Here is a 13,766-nt window from a genome sequence, read left to right as displayed (position 1 = left end):
CCCTGCCCAGGAGCCTGGGACATCCATGCCCCTGTCTTATCCCAGCCAAGTTTTCTCCAAGGAGCTTTGCTCTGAGAGGCATTGACAATTTAAGGAGACAGAACACAGGGGAGGAATGTGAACCTGATAGTCACTAGACATTAGAGCATATCTTCAACTGTGGATAGAGTTGATCTAGAAGAAAGGATATAGAAATCCAGCCTTTCTTTCCTCTTTGCCAAAGAGTGTTTTTGCAAGGTACCCAGTGGGTGGATCTGCGAGATTCAGGGTGATCATGACTCAAGGTTTAACAATCACAACTGCGAATAATCAGATTCTTTCTTTCCAGCGTATGCGGAGGACATCGTGAGCGTCATTAAGAAAAGTAGGAGAGGGATATTTATCCTGAGCCCCCACTACATCAGCGGACCCAGTGTCTTTGAACTGCAAGCAGCAGTGAATCTTGCCTTGGAGGATCAAACACTGAAACTGATTTTAATTAAGTTCTCTTCCTTCCGAGAGCCAGAGTCTCTACCTCATCTAGTGAAAAAAGCTCTCAGGGTTTTGCCCACTGTCACGTGGCGAGGCTCAAAATCACTTCCTCCCAACTCCAGGTTCTGGACCCAGTTGCGCTACCACATGCCTGTGAAAAGCTCGAAAGGATTCATGTGGAACCATCTCAGAATTAGCCCAGGGTTTTTTTCCTCTGGAAAAGAGTCAGTAAAAGAGAAACCACTGGGAGGCGCTCCCAGCCCATGGGATGGTGAGACGACCCTGCCAGCCTCCCCCCCAACCCCCGCCCCGTTCCTGGCCTGTAGAGACCTTGACCAGAACACACAGCATGGATCAGGCTGACATCACACGGGAAGTGTTCTGCCAGTCCTGAGCACATCAAAGTGCAGTGCAAATCCATGGCAGCTGTAGTGGGAGCCTCTGATCTCCTGGACTGGACAGAGGGCCAGCGCCTTCTCCAAACCTGCACACATTCAGCCCACAAGGTCCCTAGGATTATCCTAGTGGCCTGGGCAGAGTCGGCACATACGGGTACTTGGCTTTGTGGCAATGGACTTTTGTGTCTACTATGTATTATACACATAACTTTATGTACCTTTGCAATCAAATAAAAATTATTTTATTAGAAACAAGTGATTTTAGCTTTGGCTAAATTACTTTGTGAAGAAGACAATTCTTATTCCATGTCCTCCCATTCACCGGAGAACAGAAAACAAGTAGGTAAGGCAGAGATCAGAGGCCCAGGAGCAGACAGGGCCATGGTCAGGTCTTGTGTCCTCATGACAACTAAATGGAAGAGCCCTGTCCCTTGAGCTGATACAGCCCTGAGCCAGGATATAGGGCCTGGGGAGCAGAGCAGGGTTAATTCCAGCTCATCTTTATCTTCTTGGCTTTTGTGCAGAGCTATAGGAAATAGGGACCAACCAGACCAAATGGTGTGGGCAATGAGGAGACAAGGAACAGACTAGCAGCTACGTACAAAGTGGAAAGGCAGGGGCAAGAGTCAGCAGCCAAGGGAACGCTCTGGGTAGTAAGTGTCTACACTGATAAAAAGAGAGCAAGACTGGGGCTTGAACAAAGCTTTGGTCTGAGCCAGTTGCCTGTTGAGGCTGGTGGCCTGCTGGTCTCATCAAGCTTCTGCTATATGATGCTGGAGTACTAAGGAGGTACTTGGTAATTTTATTCTCACAGGTTTTTGTTCCTGAAGCTAAAATAGTGCTGTGGTCATACGTGAATGTTACTACCTTCCTGCTTTGTCTTCCCCAGTAGAAGGGAATGATTCATTTGAACAAAAAAGAAAAGCGGCTTCTGGACCTTTTTGCATGTAATGTGTCCCATCCACTGGTATGACTGTGATCCAGGTTTGGAGTGGCTTAAAGCCATTGTCGTCTGGCCACTGCTTGGTGCCTGTGTGAAAGGCTTTTGAGCTCTTTGGGCACAGAGGCACCCACATCACAAAAACCACTGTGCCTTTGGCATCAAGCAACATCCTTGTTTGGGAATCTCAGTGATAAAGTTAAAGATGAGTTCAAGGGTATAAATTATTCCTGGAGGAAGTTTCTTGTGGGAAGCCTCATTGTAGGGTCTCAGAAGGGAAGAATCCCTACTGTAATTTTGCCATTGTGATTTTGCCATGAGGATGCAGGTTTGATCCCTAGCCTTGCTCAGTGGATTAAGGATCCGGCATTGCCATGAGCTGGGGTGTAGGTCACAGACATGGCTCAGATCCAGCATTGCTGTGGCTGTGGCTGTGGCATAGGCCCGCAGCTACAGCTCCGATTCAACCCCTAACATGGGAACCTCCATATGCTGCAGGTGAGGCCCTAAAAACACAAATAAATAAAGTTACAGAAATCAAGACAATGTAATATTGACTAATATTGTTCAATGGAACAAAATCAAGAATGCAAAAATAGACCTATAAAGATACAGTCTGCTGATTCTTGATAAAGTTTCAAAGGTAATTAAATGAAGACAGGATAGAGTTTAAACACAGGATATTAAGAAATTGGATATCAAATGCAATAAAATGAACCTGAAACCTTACACAAACACTAACTCAAAATGGACCATAGATCTAATTGTAAAATTAAACCCATACAAATTTTAGAACAAAATGTGACCTGGAATTAGGCAGAGTTCTTAGATATGACACAAAAAGCATGACCTGTTAAAAAAAAAAAAAAATTAGGAGTTCCAATCATGGCTCAGTGATAATGAACCAGACTGGTATCCATGAGAATGAGTGTTCAATCCCTGGCGGGTTTCAGTGGGTTAAGGATCCCGCGTTGCTGTTGCTGTGGCTGTTGTGTAGGCAGGAAGCTATAGTTCCAAATTTGACCCTTAGACTGGGAACTTCCATATGTTGTGGGTGTGGTCCTAAAAAAATAAAAAGTATTAATGACGTGGATTTCAAAAAATTAAAAGCATTTTTTATGAGAAAATACTGTTAAAAGAATGGGGAAAAAAAGACTTAGACTTATAGAAAACATTTGAAAATCACATATCCGACAACAGTCTTGTATCTAGAATATGAAAAGATCTCTCTAAATTCAACAATAAAAAGCAAACTACCCAATTAAAAAAGCAGCAACAAACTCGAATAGACAACTCACTGAAAAGGATATGTAGGTGGCAAATAAGCCCATAAAAAGACGTGCAGCATTATTATCCACTAGGAAAAAAGCACATTAAAACCACACACCAAAACAGCCCCCTCAAAAAAGACAAAGAAAAAATCTGACAATGCCAAGTGCAGAGGACAATGTGGAACACCTGGAACTCTCGTGTACTTCTAGTGGGTGTGCAAATGATTCAGACCTCCTATAAAACAGCTTAACAACTGCTTACAAAGTAAAATATCCATTTACTATATATCCCAGAAATCCCATCCCTAGATATTTTACCCCAGAAAAATGAAAATTTATGTTCACACTCATACACATAATCTGTACAGTATAACAGTTAATAATCATCTATAACTGGAAACAGTTCAATGACCTTCAACTAGCATGTATCAGTTTGGTCCAGCCAGGAGGCAGAAACCATACAGTAATTTTAAAGGGGAAACTTTAACATAAATAATTATTTGCCTATTAGAGAGTGACTATTAAAGATGCTGAAAGACCTCCAGAGCATCTTAGGGCTGAAGAAGAGCAGGAAGACAGACTTGGAAGGGTTCCCATCTGCAAGTCTGAGGTTCATTCATTGTGTTGGAGAATTAAAATGACTCTGGCTCAGATCCTCAGTGTTGGATCTCCTTGTGGAGATCTCAACAAGGTTCTTTACTTCTGCAGAAGGGCGCGGGTACTCAAAAAGCACACGCAAAGAAGAAAAGACCCGCCTTATTTATCTCTAATGCAGGTGGTTTACCTGTCCCCTTTCCATTGGTCAGGTCAACGTGTACATTCTTCTCTGTTGGCTAACTTGAAACAAATTGTTACTGGTTGAATAGGGAAAAGGGGAGTGGAGGAAGGTGTCTCAGGCAAAGCAGGAAACAAATGGAGTAACCAAGTCTTCCTTTGATAGAAAATACATACATTAATTCTCATGATTGTTAGAGAAGGTGAGATACTGCCCACTGAATGGCAAAATTATCTTGGTTGACTGGGTCAGAGCTAGTCCACAGAGGAATATGACTTTTTTTTTTTTTTGTCTTTTTGCCATTTCTTGGGCCACCCATGGCATATGGAAGTTCCCAGGCTAAGGGTCGAATCGGAGCTATAGACGCCAGCCTACGCCACAGCCACAGCAACGCGGGATCCGAGCCGAGTCTGCAACCTACACCACAGCTTACGGCAATGCTGGATCCTTAACCCACTGAGCAAGGCCAGGGATCGAACTGGAAACCTCATGGTTCCTAGTCAGATTCGTTAACCACTGAGCCACAACAGGACATAGCAAACCATGGCTGGTGGACAGACCAAAATTGTGAATTGGGGCATGGCTGTGGGCATGAGGTCTGGAGCACAAGGTAACCATGTTGTAGGAGATTCGGGGACCAAGGCACTGGTAGGCAGATGAGCCATAGCCAATGGGGAGATAGACAGGGGCATGGAGAGGGCCACGCTGGGCCAGAGGCTTGGACTACATGGTGGCCACGACAAAAGATGAGGACCGAGAGGTGCCTAAGAGACCGTTTCCTCTGTGTGCACAATTTGGTTGGGGCATAACAAAATCTTCGAGTCCTTTGGTAGAACTAAAACCCCCAGTGAATGGAAGATGTTAACTACTTGATGAAGCATTCTTCACTCCAGAAAGAAGAAGGACCACCAGAACCAGTCCTAGGGCCACTAAACACTAGCTTTGAAAAACAATGCAAGCTTTTGCCTCTACCCTGATGAGAGGCCCTATTTTCCACTCCCCAAACTATAAAACCACCTCCTAATCTCTCCTAAGGGGGGCACAGTCTTTAGGGCACTGGGCTGCAGTGACCCTCCTTTGCCTGGCAAAGAAATAAAGCTATCTTTCTCACCTTCACCCAAAACTCTGTCTCAGGATTTCTTTTTGGCACCAATGGACAGAGGCTTGAGTTTTGGCAACATAGTCCATTCTGTAGAGCAGATACTGAATGGTGAACCAGGTGGGGGTGTGGGGGCGGGTGGGTGTGCCATTTCTTGGGTGTGAAAACTGGCATAGAGTGAATCAATCAATCCATCAATCAGTAATACTGTTGAATAAAAAAATACACAACCTGAAAGTTGAGAGTTAAGTTTTATTTGGGGCAAAATTAAGACTTAAGCCCAGAAGGCAGCATCTCAGGTAGCCCAGAGAAACTGCTCTGAGAGGCAAGGGAGGAGCTAGGATATATAGGAGTTTTCTTTGAAACAAAGGGCAGGGAACAGGAACAAAAGAGGCCTGGGCTCACTGCAATCATTCCTTTGATATGCACCTCCACTATCAGGGCCAGTATCCTGAGTTTCACAGCCTGCAGGACTCACCAGCTCTCACCCTCCAAGGTGATGGCATTCACAGAGGAATGTGACTTTTTTTTTTTTTTGTCTTTTTGCCATTTCTTGGGCCACCCATGGCATATGGAGATTCCTAGGCTAGGGATCGAATCAGAGCTGTAGACACCAGCCTACGCCACAGCCACAGCAACTCGGGATCCAAGCCGTGTCTGCAACCTACACCACAGCTCACGGCAATGCCGGATCCTTAACCCACTGAGCAAGGCCAGGGATCGAACTGGAAACCTCATGGTTCCTAGCAGGATTCGTTAACCACTGAGCCACGACAGGAACTCCGACTGTGACATTTTTTTATCCTTAACTACAGACAGGGCTGAAATACCACCCAAGGAGGAAAAGGGGGAATATCAGGATGTGACAAAGGTAAGGGGAGCTGCATGCAGCATCCACACATTTTAAAAAGTTTGTTGCTGATCACCTGAAGGTGACTACCAGTCACAAGGAGCAGACATGACCATGAAAGATATTAGTGTTTTTCTAGGTATGAGGAGATGCAAGAATTGGGCACATAAAATCTTCTAAGAGTTCCTGTCGTGGCTCAGTGGTTAATGAATCTGACTAAGAACCATGAGGTTGCGGGTTCGATCCTTGGCCTTGCTCAGTGGGTTAAGGATCCGGCTCTGCCACGAGCTGTGGGGTAGGTCGCAGATGCGGCTCAGATCCCATGTTGCTGTGGCTGTGGTGTAGGCTGGCAGCTACAGCTCTGATTAGACCCCTAGCCTGGGAACCTCCATATGCCCTAGAAATGGCAAAAAGCCAAAAAAAAAAAAATCTTCTAAAAATCTGACTGGAAACCTGTTCTTCCAGTTTTCCCAGAGCACAGAGTGCCTCTCTCCTGGTCTCCACCCTCGGATCCTCTCAGAGGGTGCTGTGGGTTGGTAGCTGCAGTGGTTCATGTTTTACTCCATGTAGAGACTGATGGCAAGTGCCAGATTTCAGTTCACAGTACACACAAAAAAATCAAGTTCTTCTCAGCAATAAGAAAGGCGGCACTATTGAGACATACAACTTGGATGAATCTCAGAACAGGTTGATGAATGCTGAGTGGAAAAAAGCTGATTTCAAAAGGTGACATTTTTTTCCCATTTATGTGACATCTTCAAGATATTGCCATACCTGTAGCAGAGAAGAGATTGTGGTTTCCAGGGGTTGGGGTGGAAGGAAGTATGAAAAGAGGACACACAAAAGGATCATGCAAGAAAGTAACCAGATTCTCTCAGTGATTGTGTGAATCTGTGTTGTCAAAATTCAGTTTAACACCCAAAAGGCCAAGTTTACTACATGTTAAATTTAAAATACTAATATATATATACATATATATATATGCATATATATGTATATATATATCTCCTGTTTAATCTAATATCAAAACTTTCATCTCTAATGCAGCTGAAACTTCTCCTTTTACCCCAGTTTAGGTAGAGTAATTAACCTGTAATTTTGCAAACTAACAATGGGACTGGAGATTGTGGGGTATTTTCTCTGCCTCCTGTCTTCTTCTGCCTTTTTCTTCACTGTGTTTAGTGGGAAGAGGGACTGAAGGAGAAGAAAGAAAGATTTTTCTTTAACTCAGATGGTGCTCTTTGAAACTCTCCCTAAATGGTAGAGGGCCTTTTCTTCTACCTGCTGCCAAACTTCCGGCTCCCTCTGTTTGAGGCATTCTGGTGGGTTTTTGGACACCTTCCCCCCATTCCCCAAACACCACCAGGACCTCCACTACTCCTGGTGTACCTGACGCAGGTGATGCTTTTCCTGGATTGCCTTGTCTCCTGCCTAGTGCAGTGAAGCCCGTTCATGATTCCAGTCTTTTCAAAGTGACTCCTGCAGCTCATGGAGAATCAGCTGCCCCTTTCCTCTGTGCCAGCTGACTGCCCAGTCTCAATAATCCCCTGTGGAGGCTCAGGCATGAGTCTGATCTTTGAATTCCAAAAGAAAAATGTCAAACCCTCTTGAGATTTTTTTTTTTTGTTCATTTTTATACTCTTCTGCATCCCCATCTATTGAGACGATATATTTTCAGCTCTGTGGGCCTCAAGGTTTCCCAGCTGGCAGACAAGCCCCATCTCCATGAGCTCTTCTCTTGGAGCTCTCTCACTTGGATTGAGTCATAAAAAGTGGAACTTGACAATGATTTACTGGATACGATTGGTTTCCTTGAGAATGAATTGCGATTAAAAAAAGGTCACAGCTATACTTTCTCCATATTCATCCCTGTCCTTTAAGCCCCGTTGGAAGAAAGGTTGGCCATCTCCTCTGGCCCTTGATATTTCCCCACATCTCACTAGCCTGTATCTGTCACTTCTATTTAACCAAACTGCCTGAATCCCACCAGCAATGCTTCTGGGCCAACAAATGCAGTATCTCCCCAAGGGCAGCACATGTCATCACCCACCGTAGTGAAAATCAGTGTTCCTCAAAGTCCAACGTCAAAGTCACACAAAGGGAATTGAGGAAAGAGAGAAAAGGAGAAGTCTTTTTAGAAAGAAGAGATGAAGAAAAGCCCTCCTGGGCATTTTTATTACAAATGATGGAGAAAGTGATGTAGGGAGAGGGGGGGCAATTCCTGAAACAGAGAAGAAAAAGTGGAGAAGGTACAGTGGCAAGGTCATCGCGTTGGTCTGGGTTCAGCTAGCCTTGTGACTCCTTTTCTGAACAGGTATGACTGGCGATAAGGAGGGTAGGTAGAGTAAGATGATACATGTCTTTTTAATCACTGGCTTGAGACATCCAATTCATTCATATTGTGAAAAAGAAATTGCTCAGGAATCATGGTGAATACAAAGGGATATAAGGCCTCTGCCTATGTAGAGCTTATGATCTCTTTGGATAAATCTAAACTTCATCTAGTGTCTACTGTGTATCTTCCTCCCTGTCATGATAGGCCATTTAATCTTCAAACCATCTTAAAGATAATCATTATCATCACCTCCACTACCTCTACCACCAGCAATAAAATAAGCAGAAGCTTGGAGATGTTTAGGACACACCCAGGATCACAAAGTTTCAAGTTTCTCCTCTCTACAAAAATCCCTATTCCCTCAGAGAAGCAATCATCTCAGAATTGTAAGACCATGATGTGGGCTATAGTTGGTATGAAGACCTGTTCCATTCCAAAGCTCACATTCGCACCCGCTCCATCCACCTGTACCACCATGGCGCCTCTCCTCTCCTCTGGAATCTCCTAGCATTGATTACAGGTGCTTACCATAGAACCCTGTTTCTCTCTGAGTAGTAGAAGATTGATTTTGGGGAGCAGAGACAGAGCTCGGCTTTCCTGTCCTGAAAGCAAGGTCAAAGCTCTTGACTTCACTCCAGCTAGGGATGCAGGCTTTCAATTTAAGGGGATGATGTGCCAGAATTTGATCTAAGGCCATCCAGCTTAATTGCTAGCTATGGGCTTGGAACACAAGTCCTGTTTCTGAATGGCACTGACCAATCCTCTATCACTGCTTTCTTCTTCTTCTTTCTTCCTAAAAAAAGAATAAAATTTGAGCCCCAACAAAGTAACAAGAGCTTGAAGGCAAGCAACAGATACTTCAATTCCAGAAGTGCCGTGCAGATACTTTCCAGTAAAGTCAATTATACCACATACTGTGGGAAAGAAGAAAAGATGTGCTGATCATTGAGTTTAAAACTGTTCTTGGAGGGAGGTGATTTTTTTTTTTTTTTTTTTGCTTTTTAGGGCTGCACTTGTGGCATATGGAAGTTCCCAGGCTAGGGGTCAAATTGGAGCTAAAACTGCTGGCCTACACCACAGCTCATAGCAATGCTGGATTCCCTGACCCACTGATCAAGGCCAGGGATCCAACCCACATCCTCAAGGATACCAGTCAGATTCAGTTCCACTGCACCACAACGGTAACTCCCAGAGGGAGGTGATTTTTTAATTCACCATGGACAGGCACAGAATAGTCAGTTTTGTTCTTGTAGAACTTGTCTAAGACAAATTTTGCTTTGGGAATCTGAGGCTAGAAAGGAAGAAAACCAACCCCCCAAAACTCTGCTTTCAGTTGTGCAGAACCGAAGCTTGGGATGTTGGGAGATTCTCCTGGTGGTTGCATCACCCACCAATTAGCCGCACAAGGCTGGACCAGATTTGGTTACTTAATAAGGGATCCCCTAGGGTAGAGGATGTCAGGTCCTCTCTTCTCTGCTGCTGGACTCTATGAGTAGGTGGGATTGAAAGAGCAGATGACTAGGATAACAAAAATGCTGGGACCTGGCACCAGAGAGGGTCAGAGCAAGCCAGCTTTCTACTGCCAATACAATTATCTGGATAATTAGACCAACGCTTCAGATAATTCAGTAGCTTACTGACTGATCTAAAATTCCAGAATAATTTCTAGAGTTCCGTTGTGGCTCACTGGGTTAAGAATCAGATGACAGCAGCTCAAGTTGTCGCATAGGCGTGGGTAGGGTTCAATCCCCAGGTGGCCCAATGGCTTAATGGATCTGGCATTGCCATAGCTGCAGCATAGATCACTGCTCTGGCTTAGATTGAGTCCCTAGCCTGGGAAATTCCATATGCCTAGATGCAGCCATAATTTTAAAATACATACATAGGCACATACATAACACATACATAAAATTCCAGAATAATTCTTTTCTCTGCTTTGCAAGTAAAAGCTGAGTTTTTTCTCCTTCATAATTCAAATCTCTTTTTCTATGTGCAACTATAGGCAAGTAAGTGTCAGCAGTTCCATGGTAACCTGATGCCTTATGAATCAGTCTTCCCCAAGGAATTAAGTTAAGCAATAATTATCATTGGATCTTATTACAATGTAGATACATCAGGAAGAATTTGTTTCAATTAAACTATGAAGATTGAAATTAAAAGTCTTCCTCTTATCAATTTCCCTGACTGCCCCTCTGCCTACATAAGTCTATACCCCTTTTGATTCTAGAGAGGAAAACCTGAACAACGTAAAACTGTGTTCTTTTTTTTTTTTTTTGTCTTTCCTAGGACCTCACTGGAGGCATACGGAGGTTCCCAGGTTAGGGGTAGAATCAGAGCTGTAGCAGCCCGCCTATGCCACAGCCACAGCAAAGCGGGATCCGAGCCAGGTCTGTGACCTACACCACAGCTCACGGAAACACTGGATCCTTAACCCACTGAGTGAGACCAGGGATCGAACCTGCAACCTCATGAATCCTAGTGGGTTTCGTTAAGCACTGTGCCAAGATGGGAACCCCCTAAAACGTGGTCTTGAAATATCACATTCTCTTCCTGAGACAACACCTTTTGTTTCCTCTTAGCCCCAGGACATATGACAATTTTTCAGGTTTATCCTATGAAGAAAGCTCCTCTGCAACTTAATTCCATCTTCTTCCCCTTTCCTTACATACTAACTCAGTGCTTTTTATGTGCCAGGCACTGTTTTAGGCACTTGGTGGATATTAACTCATTTAATATGCAAAATGCCTTTATGTTTATTATTTTCCTTACTTTCCAGAGCTGGAAACTAAGGCACAGAAAGGTAAGTTTCCCAAGGTCACACAGCCAGTAAATAGAGCTGGAGTTTGAACCCAGGGCATCTGGCTCTAGTGCCTGTGTCCTTAACCACCTCTTGGTATCGCTTCACTAAGAAGCTTTCTCAGATACGGCTTTTTATCTTCATGTTTATTGTGTCTGTTATTTATGCAGCCACTTTAGCTCTCATACCACATTGCTGGAATGGTGTACATTTTTTCATCCTTTTACACTCAATCTACTTGGTCTGTGAATCTAAAACTATGTCTTCTATATGTAGCACATAGTCTCATTTTTTTATTGTTGTTAAAAACTGGACATCGAAAATAACACCTTGTAGGAGTTCTTGATATTGATCCTTCCCCCTCCCCCAACTCCAGGTTTTATTGCTCTTTGATTGTCTGCTCATGCCTTTGTTTAGCAACTCAGAGGAACTATTTCAGTAACGTCTATTTCCCTAGGTAGGCATTCTTGTTGCCCTTCAGCCGGTACAGCCCTGGGCCTTCTCTTAAGCCCCTTGACCTTTTCCTCTCTCCCTCTCTCCCTCAGGAGGGCAGTGAAACCAGAATTCTCTTACTCTTTCACCGATCTCCGTGTTAAGTTTCTATCTGGTCGACTATCTCTGTTGATATCACTCCACACCCATTAATTGCTAGCTGAACAAACTATTGTTTCCTACATGCCTTGGGTCACAAATTGCTCCACTGTCGGATTCAGTTAAAGTTCAGGGTATTCTTTCAGGAGGAGTAAACTTTGAGGCTAATCTTTGACACTCCTCTGTCCCCACTCTTCTCTGCTATTTCTTTCCCCAGTTCTTCTTTTAAACATTTAACTGGTCCACTCTTTCATGTAGATATGGTGAAGCAACCAGCTCTTTCTTCTTGCTCACAGTTTGATCTCCATTGTTTTCTAAAGTGCCCTTAGGCTTGAATTTCTCTACACTCTCTTCCACATAAGTAAGTTCCCTTGGAGATACCTTTGCAGTGCTCTACTCTATGGCCCACCTCCCACTTTTTTTTAAATTATTATTATTATTATTATTTCTTTTTTTTTTTTTTTGCTTTTTAGGGCTGCACCCACATCACATGAAGGTTCCCAGGATAGGGGTCAAATTGGAGTTGCAGTTGCTGGCCTGCACTACAGCCACAGCAATTCGGCATCTCAGTCATGTCTTTGACCTACAACACAGCTCACAGCAAAACTGAATCCTTAACCCACTGAGTGAGGCCAGGGATCGAACCTGCAACCTCATGGTTCCTAGTCAGATTCATTTCCACTGAGCCATGATGGGAACTCCCTCCTTTGTTTTTTTTTTTTCCCTCACTCTTGCTGCCTTCATTTTGCAGAACGCAGGTAAGCTGTGTCTCACACTCTTTTCTAACCAAGCTGGATTAAGACGACATTTTAGAAAGAATATCCAGGCAGCTGTGTGAAGGTACTCTTGTGTGGACAGAAGTGATAACAAGAGTTGACCAGGGTGGCATCAACACAGTACCCTGGAAGAAGTTTGTGGGATCACAGAATTGTAGTTTTCCTTCTTTGACCCTTCCTAGACTGACATCACTTCTCTGACACATCAGCTGTCTGTTGATTTTAAGGCCCAACACCTTGTCACATACTCATGAAGATGTGGGATTTTGGAGCAGAGAAAGGATGCCTGGTATGGATAGTTTCTTCACTCTACAGGTGAAAAAACTGAGGCTCAAACAGGTAAAGGGACTTTCCTAAAGTCACTCGGATAATTAATACCCCAGAACAGAGGTTTTCTGATGCTTAGTTCTGGTCTTTCCACAGAGCACCATGGGAAACTCTCTTCCTCACTCTCCCTTTGTTCTAGGAGAAAAGCAAAATAAAGTTCAAATAAAAAGTTAAAATATCTATTATAAACAAGTTTTCCGTTAGAAGGCTATTCATGGAGTTCTCATCATGGTTCAGCAGGTTAAGAACCATCTCTGTGAGGATGTGGGTTTAATCCCTGGCCGAGTTCAGTGGGTTAAGGACATGCAGTTGCTATAAGCTGTGCTGTTGGTCATAGATGCAGCTGGGATCCAATGTTGCTATAGCTGTGGTGTAGGCCAGCAGGTGCAGTTCCAATTTGACCCCTAGCCTGGGAACTTCCATATGCTGCAGGCATGGCCCTAAAAAGGGGGGTGGGGTAAGAGGACTATTCATGTAACTTTTTCTGAAAGAAAAAAAAATTGACTCAATAGGGCCATCTTAAGAAGAACCCTAACTGGAGTTCCCATCGTGGCTCAGTTGTTAACGAATCCCACTAGGAACCATGAGGTTGCGGCTTTAATCCCTGGCCTTGCTCAGTGGGTTAGGGATTTGGCATTGCCGTGAGCTGTGGTGTAGGTTGCAGTTGCGGCTCGGATCCTGAGTTGCTGTGGCTGTGGCGTAGGCCGGTGGCTACAGCTCTGATTTGACCCCTAGCCTGAGAACCTCCATATGCCTCAGAAGCGGCCCAAGAAATGGCAAAAAAAAAAGACCAAAAAAAATGAAGAACCCTAAGAGCGTTCATCCAATAGTCTCATTTTAGTGACCAAATCTGATCCACTTTAGAGACAAACTATGAAGGAAAGAAAAAAAAAAAATTCCAAAAGTGATCTCTTAATTCTCTTGCCCTACTGAGATGTTAACATCTAGAAGCTAGGCTTCCTCAACATTTCTACCTCAGTTTTTCAAAGATTTTTGCTGGGGTGGGAATCATCTACACTTATTGATCCAAACAAAGGGGGAAAAAATACAAATCATCTTGCAGTTTATACGAAAGAGGTGTTGAGATAGACTGTGAATTATGAGTAATAATTCTCATTCTCTGTTGAATAATATTC

At 43.8% G+C, this 13,766-nt stretch overlaps 1 protein-coding gene across 1 annotated transcript in view; it reads left to right on the top strand.

Moving 5' to 3' along the window:
* Nucleotides 1–1,114, top strand: part of IL18RAP (interleukin 18 receptor accessory protein) — a 33,063-nt gene extending 31,949 nt beyond the window's left edge. The window contains 2 exon segments of the mRNA XM_047781333.1: nt 329–684; nt 687–1,114. Coding sequence (XP_047637289.1) covers nt 329–684; nt 687–746 — 416 coding nt within the window. The 3' untranslated portion in view covers nt 747–1,114.
* The last annotated feature ends 12,652 nt before the right edge of the window (nt 1,115–13,766 follow it).

This window comes from Phacochoerus africanus, chromosome 5 (assembly GCF_016906955.1).
Source record: "Phacochoerus africanus isolate WHEZ1 chromosome 5, ROS_Pafr_v1, whole genome shotgun sequence".
NCBI classification, from domain to species: domain Eukaryota; kingdom Metazoa; phylum Chordata; class Mammalia; order Artiodactyla; family Suidae; genus Phacochoerus; species Phacochoerus africanus.
Note: the sequence above shows the minus strand (reverse complement) of the source record. Positions and strands in the feature narration are given on the sequence as shown.